The 16,297-nt window shown below is 47.5% G+C and overlaps 1 protein-coding gene across 1 annotated transcript; it reads left to right on the forward strand.

Annotated features, from left to right (window-relative positions):
* Positions 1-7,507: 7,507 nt before the first annotated feature.
* LOC141726631 (olfactory receptor 14A16-like) lies at positions 7,508-8,440 on the forward strand. Its single transcript, XM_074531582.1, has one exon. The coding sequence runs from the start codon at positions 7,508-7,510 to the stop codon at positions 8,438-8,440; it is 933 nt and encodes a 310-aa protein (XP_074387683.1).
* Positions 8,441-16,297: the final 7,857 nt, after the last annotated feature.

Below are 16,297 nucleotides of genomic sequence, written 5' to 3' on the forward strand. Positions count from 1 at the left end.
TATTTTCTGACTGCTCTGCAGAGGCAGTGGGATGTGGTGGAATCAGATGAGAAACCTTTTTGCACTCTTGTCTGTGTGTATGAACATGTCTGTATGAACATGTCCAAAGGCCAGATAAACAGTGATCCATAGGGGGTTGATAAAGGTGCCCTTCATCATGGTATACCATGATAACTTATTCTTTGGGGCTCAGTAATCTAAAGATTTATAGAATGGTAACTAAAGCCTTATGGATAGGCCTTAGTTACTCTTAATCACCCATTTTTTCCTCTAAAACTGTCGAAGGAAGGGGACCAGGACACCAGTTGGTTCATCACAGGCCCTTCAGGTCCGGTCCTGGTCCTGGTCCCTCAAGTCTTTCTGGTCCAGTTTATTAAAGAAAGTATCAAACACTTATACAGCAAATAATAAGCTTATGAATATTCTGTAAACCAAGCAATCTATTGGTTAAACTATAGCATTAACTCATCCTCATTCCTTAAGGGTTACACTCTCTTTTCTCATGTCTCTTTCACTGTTTGTTATTATACCACAGCCAGGCCCAAGGAAGCTGTTATCTGTGCAGGTGCAGGACTTGGAATTAGCCATGGTTTTGTACTTGTCCAGTCCTTAGCAGCTAAATTCCCAACATGTCCCCTGTTTTTACTTTTTTTAAAAAAGTTCTATGGTGTCCGGTTATCTCGGCTGTTTGAGGGGCCTGGAAAGGCCCGAGGTGGCCTTGGGGCAGCCCGCGTATCGAAGGACAAGAAGAGGCTTCAGTTCTTCTTTCTGTTTTTATGTTTATTAATTGTTTATCTAAAAGATTTTCTTTCAGCCGAACAGAGATCTGCTCAGCAGTCAGCCATGAGCGCACTGTCCCGTCCTCTGGACCGCCACGTATCTTTATACCCATTGTTACGTGTACAATATTTATCATTTTTCCCCAATACCATTTATTCTCATTGCTGGGTGCACTCTCAGTAATAACCAATCCAAAAGTGCCACCATGGCCAAAGAAGATGGAGGAGAAGAGGAAGAAGAAGGAGGACAGGACACATCCCAATTCCTCCATCTTACTCCTCTAAACCCCCCTGTACATAAATCCTAAACCCTGTGTCTCACCCTCTAATTAGCTAATCTTTTCGCCATTCACCCCGGTGAAGTCCTCTTATCTTCATACAGGTGTCGTCTCCCGTGTAGGGTCAAAGTCCAGCCACCAGACACTTCTGGCAACATTCCAGGACTCCCGGGCCCCCCAAGGGTGGTCTCGGTGGCTCGGCACCTCAGGACTCAGATCCTGAGATCCCACACTATGGGCTAACTGTGTTACATTTTTTACAACACAAAAATAGACAATTTTAATAACTAAACAATATTTTTAGCTAGTAAGGTTCTTTTTTTATAAGGGATTTAAGCTAGGAAAACAAACTAAAAAGGTTATTACTAATCATAAAACATGTTATACAACCAATATAAAAAAGAATTCTATGTGTTATAAAACTTAAACAAAACTTAGGTGTACTAATATAATTCATAAAAATAAGCTAAAGGAAGTTTGCTTTCTATTCTCAAATAGCAAATATATTTTAAACAAAGCTAGTTTGACTTATAAATGTTTCTGATTGTTTCTTTTAACTAGAGTTTTTTTTTTAATGTTTACAACAACACTTTGTACACATGTTATAAAATAAACACTTATTATAAAAGCATAAATCTATTTAAAATTATTTAAATTTAATAGCATTTAGACTTAAAATATTTAAACTTTAAATATTTTAATTTAATAAAACTTAACATTACTTAAACTTAAAAAATCAGCTAATTTTAAATTTTATATAACTTATATTTAGTATCATTTTAATTTTGACAAAAAACTTTTGGCCAACAAAAGTTTGTCTGTCTATAATTATAATAAAAAACAAGTGATATCCCAAAATGAATACCAAATGCTGTATATTTTTGTTAATCACATGCTTTTAAAAACCATGCTTTTATTAACTAAAATTTGAAATTATTAATTATTTCAAATTTTTTTATTTCATATTTTATTATTATTTTTTTATTATTATTATTATTATTCATTTTATTATTTATAATTATTTCATATTATTATTTATCATTATTTTACCTCACCATTTATCATTATTTTATTTTATTATTTATTTCATATTTTATTATTATTATTCATTTATTATTTATTTACTATTTTATTATTTTATTTATATCACTATTATGCCTTCTAAAGTGGCTTTGAAGTAGGAAACACCACTTTTAAGAAACAAACATTTTCTCTGGATGCAGAGAAAGGAAACAATTCTTATTTAAAAATAATTATATAGCAATTTTATAAAATGCCTCTTTGAGGAAATACATCAACAGATGTTTTCCTTGCGTAAAATAGACATTTTTCAGCTTAAATCTTTGAGACACAATATACTACTTAGAGTTTGTGTTCATGCATTACCTTCTATATTAGTAATTCAATAAAACTTCTAATCTATCCTAGGGAACAACAAAGCTATATTGCATACCCCTGGAATAAAACACTGTTTAAGGTATAGCTGTAAAAAAAAAAAAAAACTCCTAAATTCAGTGCTCGCCTCCACATCTATCACATCCAAACAAAGCTTAAAAAAATACAAAAAAGACACTTATTACATTTCATTTCGACAACCACTTTAACTTGTTTTGAACATTTTTAAATTTTTCAAAATATAATTTTGAAGTCTGATGTTCCACCGACCAAGTCACCCTGGGTTTCTGATGTCTAAAGTCTGTTAGAAAAAACAAAAGTCCCTTTTAACACTTAGGTGAGAAACTTCTTGATGTTTTTTGATGTCGCTTGTTTATTTTCTAAAACTGGAGCTTTTGCCGGCTGTGGGGCAGAGGGAGAAGCTCTCCCGCTGGAACAAGCGCTCCGGTCCCGCGGCGCCTGTGTCGGAGCGGGCGACCCTCCCCCGCTCTCGGCCTCCACTGCTGCTGGGCTCCCTGCGCGGCTTCCCCGGCGGCTTCCCCGGCGGCTTCCCCGGCGGCTTCCCCAGCGGCTCCCGCGGCGCATGGCTCGGCTTCTGCCGCGGCCCCCCGCGGCTGCGCTGCCACTGCTGCGCCCATGCCGAGTTTGGAGTAGGACAGCTTTGCAGGCGTCCCGAACCGCGGCTGCTTTGCATTCAGAAATATGTTGAAGCAGTGTGTGGTGCATTACTTGCCATGGCTGGCTCAGTTTTTTTGTTGTTTTATCTTCTTCTAACACTGCTTCCCACAGTATATCCCCAGATTTTTTCAGTTCTAAGAGTTCATAGACTGTATGTGGGTTAAAGAAAGTTTTTTCAGCGTATCCGTAGGCTAATAACAATTTTATCCCTTTTATCTCTTGCCATTCTAGATACACGGCTAATAACTTATATGCTGCTTGCCCTTTCATACCTTTTTTTATTTTTCGTGAGCGCTCTTGCAGCTTTCCAGGCTCCGGCAGCACGTGGGTGGCTTGAGTCACCGATGTGAACCCCAAGGGTGCTTCAAAATTCCGGCACCATCTCGGCTGCAAACGAGACCCAGCTCCAACTTCCTTGACCATGGCGTGCTCTCTCCCCCTTTTTCTTTTAGTCGAGACGAGAGGGGTCAGCGTTCAGGGTCACCATTATGTCGAAGGAAGGGGACCAGGACACCAGTTGGTTCATCACAGGCCCTTCAGGTCCAGTCCGGTTCCGGTCCCTCAGGTCTTTCTGGTCCAGTTTATTAAAGAAAGTATCAAACACTTATACAGCAAATAATAAGCTTATGAATATTCTGTAAACCAAGCAATCTATTGGTTAAACTATAGCATTAACTCATCCTCATTCCTTAAGGGTTACACTCTTTTCTCATGTCTCTTTCACTGTTTGTTCTTATACCACAGCTAGGCCCAAGGACGCTGTTATCTGTGCAGGTGCAGGACTTGGAATTAGCCATGGTTTTGTACTTGTCCAGTCCTTAGCAGCTAAATTCCCAACATAAAACTACAAGTGACATCAGGTTAGTTATAATTTTATGCGGAAGGGAACGTATGTGGCCCGAAGTTTAGAATCCGACTAGCTGAGGGCGAAAGGCCGACGCCCCTCTGCAATTCCTGGCCAGCGCCCTTCGGCGTCTGATGGCCTCGGGCTGTGCTGGCTGCGGACTGGCGTACCTCGCTGGTATAGGAGAGGAACGGAGCTGACCATTTCCCGGGGGTTAAACATCGGTTTATTGAAGGTGATGCCGCATCCAAACACCGGGAAACCATCCGGGAAAAAGTTCCAATCATAGGGGGTGAAAACAGGATTATAAAGGAGGGGGGTGGGTACAGGCGGAGCCAATCAGGAAAGGTGAGGGGATGAACTTCACAGAACTGACACTCCATGGAGACCAATAATCAAAAGGTAAAGGAGGTGTCCTGGGACCCCAGCCAACTACCATCTCCAGAGAGGAGAAGGTTCTCGAAACCTGGGAGGAGGAAGGGAGTGATTGACTGGACAGGGAGGAAACAATTTTCACTTATAAGGGAAACCAGGGGAGGAGCAATTACATATCGGCAACTATGAATAGCGGTTGCTATAGCAACTTAGCTGGCAGGCTAACGGTGGCGGGAAAGAAGGGGGAACAAAACCATTTTACACATAATAGGGGAGAACAATACATAAATTGGGGGAATAACACAAGAAACTTAACAACACACTACCACATAGTTGTATTTAAAAACGCATGGATTCTCTCTTGGCCCCTTCCTGCAGTGCCATGGTCATGAATTCCAATGCCTAAAATGATTCCTAATTAATTTACCTTTGTATTAGATATTACACACAAAGAAGGACACCCTTCTATTCAGAAAGGTCAGTTTCATTATAATGAAAAACACAGAAGGATAACATAGGGACTAATGATCCTTTATTTTCAGAAAAAAAAGGATGAGAATTTATGTTTTGGTGCTCTGTAGCCATCCATGTGGACAACATTCCAATATGCCAAGGTATGTGTCCAAAAGGTACAGGGGAAGCCATTCCCCAGAGCCTGCAGGGACAGAGGTGCAGGGCAGGGACACCGTAGCACAGCCTGGACTGCACAGGGCACAGGCATGTGCAGCAGCTGCAAGACAGCCCTGCCAGAGCCAACTTGGGCAGCACTTTGGCCATGGCTGCTGGGCCTGGGCCTGAGGCAGGAGCAGGAGACAAGTGACCCTTGCAGGCCTGGGGCCTCATTGCCTCCTTGTCCCTGCTCAGCAGCCTGGCAGGGGCCACACCATGCTCCTGCCCTTGCCACTGCACATCCCCACATGCCAGTGCCCATCCCGGCAAGAGCCCTGAGCAAGGAGGGGGAGACAGCATCTGCCTGGCCAGGGGCTGGGGCTCAGGCCTTGGCCCTTGGCATTCCTCAAACACATCCAGCTTTGCTCTGCACCAGAGACACCTTTGCCTTCTTTGTCCCCAGCTGCCATCACTGCCTCCAGTGTTCTGCTCTAGCTGGAACCTGGGGACACTTTCTCAGTTGCGTCCCTCAGTGGGACCCATTAAAACTTCAAGAAACTTCAGAGTTTCAATTTAATTTTGTGTTCTTGAGAAGTTTTTTGAACACTCTCTCAGGGACTGAGTCTGATGTAAACAATCCCAAATCCCCAAGAGGCTCATTAAAGTCCTTGTGCTGTGTCTGTGCTGCTGAGCTTTAAAGGAACAGCTCTTCCCAGGACCAGCTCCTCTCCCAGCCCAGCAGGGCTGAGGGCTCTGCCTGCAGGCACTGAGGGGACAGGAGCCAGGAAGAGACAGGCTGAAGGCAATCAGAATTGGGAAGACATTGAGCTGAGACTTCACTTGGGGAAAGATCTTCACAGTCGTCTACGTGGTGAGTTCTCTGTGGCACAGGAGGAGGAGGAGGATGTGCTGCAGAGCAGGGCTGCCCTGGGCACCGTCAGAGGGACTGGACATGACGGCTCATGCTGCCAGGGACGGCTGCAGGGGCTGAAGCTGGGGCTGCAGCCAGAGCTGCTCTGAGCTCCAGCTCATGCCCAGCTCATTTCTGAGGGGACTTTTCATGAACTCATTCAGGGCTAGGGTTTCCTGCTTGGGTCTCTGCTTTCCTGAATCTGTGCTCCCACTTTTCCCTGTCTCAGCTTGGTGGCAATGGAAACCAGGCTGGGCAGGGCAGAGCAGAGCTTAGACTCCTAAATCATCACACTGAGGATTCCTGGGCACCTCAGCAAGTGCCTGCACCTGCCCAGCCTCCAGATCCATGCAGCATCACCTTTCCATGGTGCCCAGGCTGGGGGAGCTGTTCTTTCATCCCTGCAGGGCCCAGCAGCTGAAGGGCAGGGCTGGCCCAGGGGCTGGGCTGGGCTCTGGCAGCTCTGGCAGGGAAGGAGCCTGGGGCCACAGGAGCAGCTGGGGCTGGGACAGCTCCAGCAGCAGAGCCGTGAGCAGGCAGGGAGGGAGGCAGTGCTGAGGGAAGCCCTGCTGCAGGGCAGATGTGGCACCTGCTGGGCCTACCCTGCAGGGCAGACACTGCCCTGAGCAGCACAGCTCTTGTGTCCCCTCGCAGCCAGCACAGCCCTCAGCCCGGGGGCTCGGGGCCCTCAGTCCCTCCTGGGCCGGCAGAGCAGCCCCAGAGATGAAGGGCATCTCTGCGGCCATGTGCCCATTCCCTGCTGACCAGGGCCTGAGGGCCACTGTCCTGCCCTGCTGCTGCCTGGCAGGGGCTGGCCAGGGAAAGGCTTTTCCTCAGGCCCGGCTCTCTCTCTCTCCTTGCCTTGCCCAGGTGCTGCTGGCATTGCTGAGGGGCTCTCTGCAATGGCAGTTCCAGCTGCAGGGCCAGGCCCAGCCCTTGGGCTCCTCCTGTGCAGGCTGAGCACAGCAATGGTGTGTCCCAGCTCCCTGTGCCCGGGCAGCTTTGGGCAGGGCAGCCTGGGAGGCTGGCAATGAGCCCACTCTCCTGACTCTGGGAAAGGCAGGAGCCCCTTTGTGTGCCAGGGATCCCTCTGCTCTCAGCAGCGTCTCCTGACTGCCCAGGCTAACACGGGAGTGGATTTCTGAAAGGTGCAAGTGCAGGGCAGCTGGAAGAGGAGAGAGGGACAGAGCAGCTCCCCTCAGTCTGCACTAAGACTCAGACAATCCTCCTTCCTCACTGGAGTCTCTGTTCTCCACAGGTGCAGCAGAATCTCTCATTCTGCCGTCTGTTATCCCCATCCCTTCACCCAAGCAGCTCTTCTGCCTTAGAACATTTTCTATGCAAGTCAAAACACCAGGACTGGCCCCTGCCCTCACTGTTCCCGTGCATTGACTGGGGGTCAAGGCTGACTCCCAGGTGTCTTGAAGGCCAAGGTCCAGCTCCTCACACAACATAGGCCAGCAACAATCAGGGCTCCAGCAACAGAGCTGACGGAAGATCTCTGAGACCTAGACAGTAGGGGGTCTTTAGTGGCAGGAAAGGATTTATGAGAAAGGGCTTTGCCTTTTCTGTGAGAAATCTCTCCTCAGTTATCACTATAATTCCTTTTTCAAAAGGTTCCAATGTCCAGAGACAGCAAATGTCCAACAGCAGCTCCATCAGGCACTTCCTCCTGCTGGCTTTGGCAGACACGCGGCAGCTGCAGCTCCTGCACTTCTGCCTCTTGCTGGGCATCTCCCTGGCTGCCCTCCTGGGCAACGGCCTCATCATCAGCGCCGTAGCCTGCGGCCACCACCTGCACACGCCCATGTTCTTCTTCCTGCTCAACCTGGCCCTCAGTGACCTGGGCATGATCTGCACCACTGTCCCCAAAGCCATGCACAATTCCCTCTGGGAAACCAGGAACATCTCCTACAAAGGATGTGCTGCACAGCTCTTTTTCTTTCTGTTCTTCATCTCAGCAGAGTTTTCCCTCCTGACCGTCATGTGCTATGACCGCTACGTGTCCATCTGCAAACCCCTGCACTACGGGACCCTTCTGGGCAGCAGAGCTTGTGCCCACATGGCAGCAGCTGCCTGGGCCAGTGGCTTTCTCAATGCTCTGCTGCACACAGCCAATACATTTTCCCTGCCCCTGTGCCATGGCAATGCCCTGGGCCAGTTCTTCTGTGAGGTGCCCCAGATCCTCAAACTCTCCTGCTCACACTCCAAACTTAGGAAACTTGGGCTTCTTGCTATTATTGCCTGGTTAGCTTCTGGATGTTTTGTATTCATTGTTTTCTCCTATGTGCAGATCTTCAGGTCTGTGCTGAGGATCCCCTCTGAGCAGGGAAGGCACAAAGCCTTTTCCACCTGCCTCCCTCACCTGGTCGTGGTCTCTCTGTTTCTCAGCACTGCCATGTTTGCCTACCTGAAGCCCCCCTCCATCTCCTCCCCATCCCTGGATCTGGCCCTGTCAGTTCTGTACTCGGTGGTGCCTCCAGCCCTGAACCCCCTCATCTACAGCCTGAGGAACCAGGAGCTCAAGGCTGAAGTGGGGAGACTAATGACTGGAAAATTTAGAAAACAATAAACTGGTTGCCAATTTCTGCATATCTATTGTAATAAAAGTGATATTTGTTAGTTTTTGTTGGATTGGGTTTTTAACCCCTCTGTTTTCATTTTCAATATTCTCCCTAAACTAAGCCCACTCTTTCTACCATTTCTAATATTCTTTCTCTCCACCTTCCCTGTGGCCCCAGACTCTGTCAACATGAGCTGTGCTCTCAGTGGCTTTAAATGAAATAAAGGACCTCTCAGCAGAATTTTCACCACAGATCCCCCTTTTGTTGCCTTCCCTGTAGCTGCAGCAGCAATGTCTGTGTGCAGAGCTGGGGCAGATGAGGGCTGGCACAGCAGCTCTGCCCAGCAGCAGCAGCAGCAGCACTTGGTGTTGCCAGTGCTGCTGCCGTGGCCCTGCCCCGCTGCCCTGGTGGCCCTGGTGTTGCTGCAGGGCCTGAGTGCTCTCGGGGCCGGGCACAGCCCTGGGGGTGGCAGTGCCGGGGCTGCAGCAGGGACAGGCCGTGGGCACTGCTGGGGCAGCACTGACGCCTCAGCCCAGGGCCTGGGGGCTCCAGGCTCCTTGCCCAGGCTCTCTCAAGAACACATCCAGGCCAATGCTCAGCACAGAAAAGCCCCGTGAGCAGCCCCAGGCTGGCCGTGGGCAGGCTGAGGGCAAACAGCATGGCTGGGGCTCTGCAAGGGCCCTGGGGCAGACGGGAAGGAGCAGCAGAGCAGGGGATGATCCATCCCCAGTGCATTGCACAGCCCAGGGCAGCGTCCCAGAGCGTCCTCATGGAGCTGCCAACAACATCCTCCCTCTGCAGCTCTGGCCACTCCCCCAGCTCACACAGGTGCCCCATCCTTGCAGGCACAGACACGGCAGCACTGGCTCTGGAGCCCCTGTTTGCATTGCACAGAGCAGGGGGAGCACCCCCATGCTGTTGGTGTGGGGACATGAACCTGAGGGAGCACAAATGCCATCAGCCCCGGGGGCCAGCAAGGGCTGGGGGACACCAGGGAAACCACTCAGGTTTGTCGTGGCCTCTACAGTCAGCCAGAAAGTTTGTTCCCATCAGCTGGGAGTTTCCTGTCCCACTGCAGATGCTGTTGCTCAGAGCCAGGACTGCCTGGCAGCCACCTCCAAACTGCCCCAAGCATTTCCTTGGCTTTAGCTTTGTTTTCTTTCCTCCTTCCTATTGCCCATCCCTGTTGCCTCCCCTGCAAACAGCCCATCCCTGTTTGTCCTTTCTTCTCTGGCCCCACTCCCCGTTGCAGTTCCTGACTTGGCACCATGGGAACGTCCCTTGGGCAGCACGATCATCCTACAAGTGCTGCAGGAATTGTCTGCAGGCTCCTGCAGTGCCTCCTGCTGCTCCCTTGCCAGACGCACCACAGGCCAGGGGGGCACATCTGGGCTGCTGTGTCTGGCTCTGGGGCTCCCTGTTCTGGGCAGTGAGGAGGGGCTGCAGAGGCTCTGCAGGACTGACAGCAGGGGCTTTGGGGCTTGCAGGAGAAGCCGAGGGACCTGGGCTGCTGGAGCTTCTGAAGAGGAGGCCCAGGGTTCCTCCTGCAACTGCTCCAAGGGTGGTTCCAGAGAATCACAGAATCAGCAAGGTTGGAAAAGACCTTGGAGATCATCAAATCCAACCAGTGCCCTGATATTGCCTTATTTCCCCTGAGCCTCCTCTTCTCCAGGATAAACAACCCCAACTCCCTCAGCCACTCTGAAAAAGACTTGTGTTCCAGAACCCTCCCCAGCCTTCTTGCCCTTCTCTGGACACAGCCCCTCCATGGCCTTCCTAATTTGGGGGCCCAGAGCTGGACCCAGAGCTGGACACAGCACTCGAAATGTGGCCTCACCAGTGCCGAGTGCAGGGCAAGAATCACTGCCCTGCTCCTGCTGGCCACATCATTCCTGATCCAGGCCTGGGGCCATTGGCCTTCTTGCCCACCTGGGCACACTGCTGGCTCATGTCCAGCCTGCTGTCCATCAGTGCCCCCCAGGTCCCTTTCTGCCTGGCTGCTGTCCAGCCACTCTCTCCCCCGCCTGTAGCACTGCAGGGGTTGTTGTGGCCAAAGTGCAGGACCCGGCACTTGGTTCTTGTTCAACCTCACCTTGTAGGATTTGGGCCCTGGATCCAGCCTGTCCAGGTCCCTCTGCCGAGAGCCACCCTACTGTCCAGCAGAACAACACTTGTAGCCATCTTTGTCACCACAGTTCCATGAGGTCCTAGAGTGTCACAAGCGTTTCCATGGTTTCATGAGACTGCTTAGTGTCACAAAGTCCCTTGCATCCTTGGGCCCTCTGCAGAGCCCTCCTACACTCAAGCACATCCACACTCACACCCAGCTTGGTGTCATCTGCAAATTTGCTGATGCTGGACTCAGTCCCCTCATGCAGATCATCAATGCAAATATTGAAATCCACGCTGGCTGGCTCTGAGCTCTCGGCCACCCTGTGGGTGCCCTGTGATGGCCCTCAGGGTGATCTGTTCCATAACCTTGCCAGGCACCCAGGTCAGGCTGACAGGCCTGGAGTTGCCCAGCTCCTCCTTCCAGCCCTTCTTGGGGATGGGCTCACATTGGCACCTCCAGTCCTCTGGCACCTCCCTGCTGAGCCAGCACTGATGGTAAATGATGGAGAGCAGCTTGGGGAGCTCATCCACAGCTCCCTCATCCCCCTGGGATGGATCCCATCTGCTCCCGGAGACACCTGTGAGCATCTGAGTGGCTCAGCAGGTCCCCAGCTGCTTCCTCCTGGATTACAGGGGGCTGTTCTGCTCCCTGTGCTGAACTACCAGCTCAGGAGAACACTTGTTCTGAGGACAACTTAAATTATTCTTGAAAACTGAGGCAAAGAAGGAGTTAAGTACCTCAGCCTTTCCCTCATATTTGGTAACCATATCTCCCGCAATAATGACAAAAGATTGGCTTTGTACCTCCTTTTGCCATTGATGTATTTATAGAAAGCTTTTTATTATCCTTCACAGAAGTGGCCTGGTTTAGCCTTTAGCTTTCACCTCTCTAATTTTTTTTCTGCATGACCCAACAATACCCTTAAACATTTCCTGAGTTACCTACCTCTCTGTACAAAGGTGATGCACCTTCTTTTCTTTCCCCAAGTTCTTGCAAAAGGCCCATCGCATTCAGAATGTAACCTGTTGTCTAAAGTACGCCTCAGAGGAGGAAAATACAAGAGTCTATAAATTAAAAGAGGGAAAGCAAGCTAGGAAAATAAAAGAAGGAGAGGCTGGGAAGGCTAACAAAAACTGAGACTCCCATTGACCACTTACTTCCTCCTATCCTTGCAGTACCTCAAATCCTTCCTCCAGTTCCTCTTTCTGTGGACCCAATTCCTCCTCCTCTCTCAGCTGTCATTCCTTTACCGCCCCATAACCCAGTTATACCTCCACCACCTTCCCCTCAACCCTCTCCTTACTCTCCTTGCCCTTCACTACCGTCCCCTTACCTCTGCCATCTCATGCACCCCTTATTCACCAGCAAGTTCCTGCTCTGCCTCCCCCAGCACAAATGAGAAGCCAAACAACATCTCAGAATCTCATGCCCAAGAGTGAAGTTACCCAGTCAACCTCCACAGCTGATGTTGTAACACCCGGTCCAAGGAGCCTAAAGTGGAAAAATTATTCCCCCTCAGAGAAGTTCCCATGTGCAGGGTGGCCAGTGAGATTGGATTTTTAAATGCTCCCTTGACTGTGTCCGAAGTTAGAGACTTTAAGAAAGAATTGTAAAAATTTAGTGGAAGACTGTAGGAATAGCAAATCAAATTGATCCATTTTTAGCCCTAATATTTATACATGGGGAGAATTGAACTCCATCTTTAACATCCTATTTTCCCCAGAAGAGACTTGATTAATAAAAACTGCAAGAATGAAAATTTTGGAGCGAGAAAACCAGCCTGGCCCCCCTGGTGACCAAACAATGCCTTTAGTGGGGCCTGACTGGGACCCTAATCAAGAAGAGGGGAGAAGGAATATGAGAGATTACAGGTCCCCGATGACCAGAGGGATAAAAGAATAATACCAGGTTAGCGTTTGAGAGCACCCAGGAAAAAGACGAGACTCCAGCAACATGGCTTAATAGGCTAGAGCAAAACTTCCAGATTTACTCTGATGTTGACCTAGATAGCCCCGAAGGTCAAGTCCACCTCAACACACAATTTGTAATTAAATCCTGGCTGGATATCACATGAAAGTTAGAAAGAATAGAGGACTGGCCGGAAAAAAGCTTAATGAACTGCTGAGAGAAGCCATAAGAGTATATCTGAGAAGAGAAGAAAAAAAGACAAAACCAAAAGCTAAAATTATGGTAGCAATAGCCAGAGAAAGTGTAGAAGCCAACAAGGATGGGCCAGTAGAACCACTTAGAAGAGACAAATTGGACCCAAAGGGGAGAGAGCTCTACCCAGTGACAAATATTGTTATTACTGTGGAGAGAAAGGACACCTAAAGAGAAATTGTAAGAAACTCCAATTTAGATGAAGCCATAGCCTGGGAGCAAGAACCTCTAGAGAACATCTTAAGAAGAGACGAGAAGTATGCGGAATAGGGTGTAAAGCGTTGTATACTCTGGGGAATTTACTGAACCATCCAGAAGAACCCTTTGTAAAGTTTGAGATTGGTCCCCAGAATGATGAATTTGAATTTTAAGTTGATACTGTAGCAGACAAGTCATGTGTGACTAAAATACCAACAGGAATCACAGTCGGTAAAAGGGTCTGCAAAGTACAAGGGGCCAAAGGAGAACCATTTGAGGCCCAGATTATAGAAGATGTAGAAATTAGAGCAAATTCAAGGGAGTGTCAAGCTAAGTTCATTTACATCCCCAAGTTAGATTGTAATTTATTAGGACATGATTTACAAATCAAATTTGGAATTTGAGTAATCCCAAAAGAAGGAAAAATGGTATTACAAATATTGGTCTTAACAAAGGAAGACAGAGATGAAATCAACCCAAACGTGTGGGTGGGGGAGGGAAAAATTGGTTGTTTGAATTGCCACGAATAAAAGCAGAGATGCAGAAAGACATGTCCCCAATTCAGGTAAGGCAGTATCCAATTTCCCTAGAGGGAAAGAAAGGACCAGCCCCAGCAACTGACCAGCTATTAAAGGAAGGATTTTAGCACCATGCATGTCTCCATATAATACTCCCATACTAGCGGTGAGAAAAGCTGATGGAAGGTATTGATTAGCACAAGATTCAAGAGAAGTTAATAAAAGAATGGTTGCCAGGCACCCAGTAGTACAAAACCCACACACCATTGTAAGCCAAGCACCTCAGGAGCATGCATGGTTCTCTGTCATGGATTTAAAGGATGCCTTCTGCGCGTGTCCCCTGGCTGAAGAGTGCTGGAACTGGTTTGCCTTTGAATGGGAGGACATTGAAAAGAAAGGAAAACAGCAACTAAAGTGGACAGGTCTTCCCCAGGGGTTTACAGAATCCTCGAATCTCTTTGGGAAGCTCTAGAAGAACTCCTAGAACATTTTAAACCTGAAATGGGGTACATATTTTACAATATGGTGATGATTTACTTGTATCAGGGGGAGAACAAGACAAAGGTAGAAGTTCTAGCATACTAGCATCTAAATTTCTTAGGGGAAAAAGGCCTAAAAGGATCACAAAAGAAACTGCAATTTGTGGAACAAGAAGCAACATATCTAGGACATACAATCACCCAAGTATAAAAGGTCAAGCCACAAGATAATTTTGGGAATTCTGTCCATCCCTGCCCCAAAGACGATAAGAGATGTTGGAAAATTACTAAGTTTGTTTGGGTATTGAAGATTATGGCTTGATCAGTATACTAAAAGGGTTAAATTTCCATATGACTAATTGATAGACTCAGAGCCTGTAACTGGGACCTGAAATGATGAGGAACAGCTTCAGAATCTGAAAACTAAATTGTCCTGTTTCTCTGTACTAAGTCTACCAGACCTTAAAAAGATCTTTGACCTATTGGTAAACGTGGAAGAGGGGATAGCTTGTGGAGTCCTTACACAGCACTGGGGAGGATGCAGGAAGCCGGTCGCATCTCTCTCCAAGTCACCAGATCCAGCAGCCAGAGGGTGGCCAGCCTGTGTGCAAGTGATAGCAGCAACAGCCACCCCAATGGAAGACACACAGAAACTAACCTGAAAGGGGAAGATCTGGGTTCATACCCCACACAATGTGAAAGATGTTTTAAGTCACAAGGCCCCTCAGTGGCTAACCGACTCCCAAATACAAAAGTATGAAGTCATTCTAATAAGTACCAAGGGCCTCCAATTAGTCACTTCAAAATGTTTAAATCCAGCCCAGTTCCTCACAGGAGAGCTGTAAACAGACCTGGAGCATGACTGTTTAGAAATTATTGAAATGCAGACTAAAGTGAGAGAAGATTTAGAAGATGGGCCCCTCCCATATGGGAGAATTTTATTTACAGATGGATCATTATTAATGGTAGCCAGTAAACAGGTCTCAGGGTATGCAACCATAGATGGGCAGAACATGCAAGTTGAGGAAATGGGAAAGCTACCCTCAAATTGGTCTGCCCAGTGCTGTGAAATCTGTGCCCTGAAGAGAAATCTAGATTTACTAGAAAAAGATAAAAGAAGAATCTATATCGACTCCTGGTGCGCATTTGGGATTGCCCATACATTCAAAAAATATGGGAAGAACAGGGGTACCTTAATTCTTAATGCAAAAATTCAATACATGAAGAGCTAATAAAATTAGTACTAGAGTCACTAAGGAAACCAATTGAGATAGCCAAAGTTCACAAAAAAGGACATCAAAAAGGGGGACACCCTTGAAATAAAGGGAAACCAATTAGCTGATCAAGTAGTGAAAGAAGTAGCTTTGGAACAGGAAAGTCCAGTTAAAATTCTTAAGATAGAGAGAACACCTAGTAGGAGAAAGAAAAGAGGAAAGACCCATCTTTGATGAGAAAGAGTCAAGGAAGTTAGAAAAGATGAGAGGACAGCAAAAAGAAAATGGAAAATGGTGGATCCCTGATGGACAGCAAATTTAAATAAAGCTCTAGCCTGAATGGTGATGATGGAGTTACACGAGTTGACCCATTGGGGAATACAAGGATTATGTGACCACTTTCCAAGGGATCATATGTGCATGGGAGTACACACCATAGCAATGGCAGTTACCAAGGGATGTTTAACTTGCCAACAAATTAATCAGAAAGTAATGAGAAGAGTACTGTCTGATCTGGGGAAAGAGAGTTGGCCTTGCGGCTGTTCCAAAATGTGCAGGTAGACTTCACAGAAATGTCCCCTGTCCGGGGATACAGACACTTATTAGCGATCGTGGGTCACCTCACCCATTGGGTAGAGGCGTTCCCGACCAAAACAGAGACAGCCCAAGCAGCCACAAAAGCAATCCTAGAAAACATCATCCCCAATATGGGTTGATAAATAATGTCGATTCTGATCGAGGTCCTAACATTTTGCTGCCCAAGTCTTACAACAAGTCGTTGAAGCCCTGGGAATGAAATGGAGGTTGCAGAGCCCATTGGCATCCCCAGAGCCCCAGAAGAGTAGAAAGAATGAATAAAACAATCAAAAACATGTTAACTACATTAGTTACAGAAATTCACATGAATTTGCTTAAATGTCTACACTTAGCACTGTTACAAATTAGAACAAGGCCTCAATCAGGTATAAGAGCTTCACCTTATGAAATGATGTTTGGACTCCCCTTCTTGACAACCTCATATAGCATTGGAATTTATCCAGAAGGAGAGACAGACACCCAAAAATAAGTAAAGGCCATAGGAAGGAGATTCAAAGATCTTAGGAAAAAGGGCTATCTCCCTCAAACCTCCCCCTTAGACACTAAGGGACATAACATCAATCCAGGGGACAGGGTGTTAGTTAAA

Source organism: Zonotrichia albicollis, chromosome 37, assembly GCF_047830755.1.
Source record: "Zonotrichia albicollis isolate bZonAlb1 chromosome 37, bZonAlb1.hap1, whole genome shotgun sequence".
NCBI lineage: Eukaryota > Metazoa > Chordata > Aves > Passeriformes > Passerellidae > Zonotrichia > Zonotrichia albicollis.

Excerpts from the sequence above, each read along its gene's own strand:
- LOC141726631 (XM_074531582.1), top strand. The coding sequence starts at position 7,508 with ATGTCCAACAGCAGCTCCATCAGGCACTTCCTCCTGCTGGCTTTGGCA.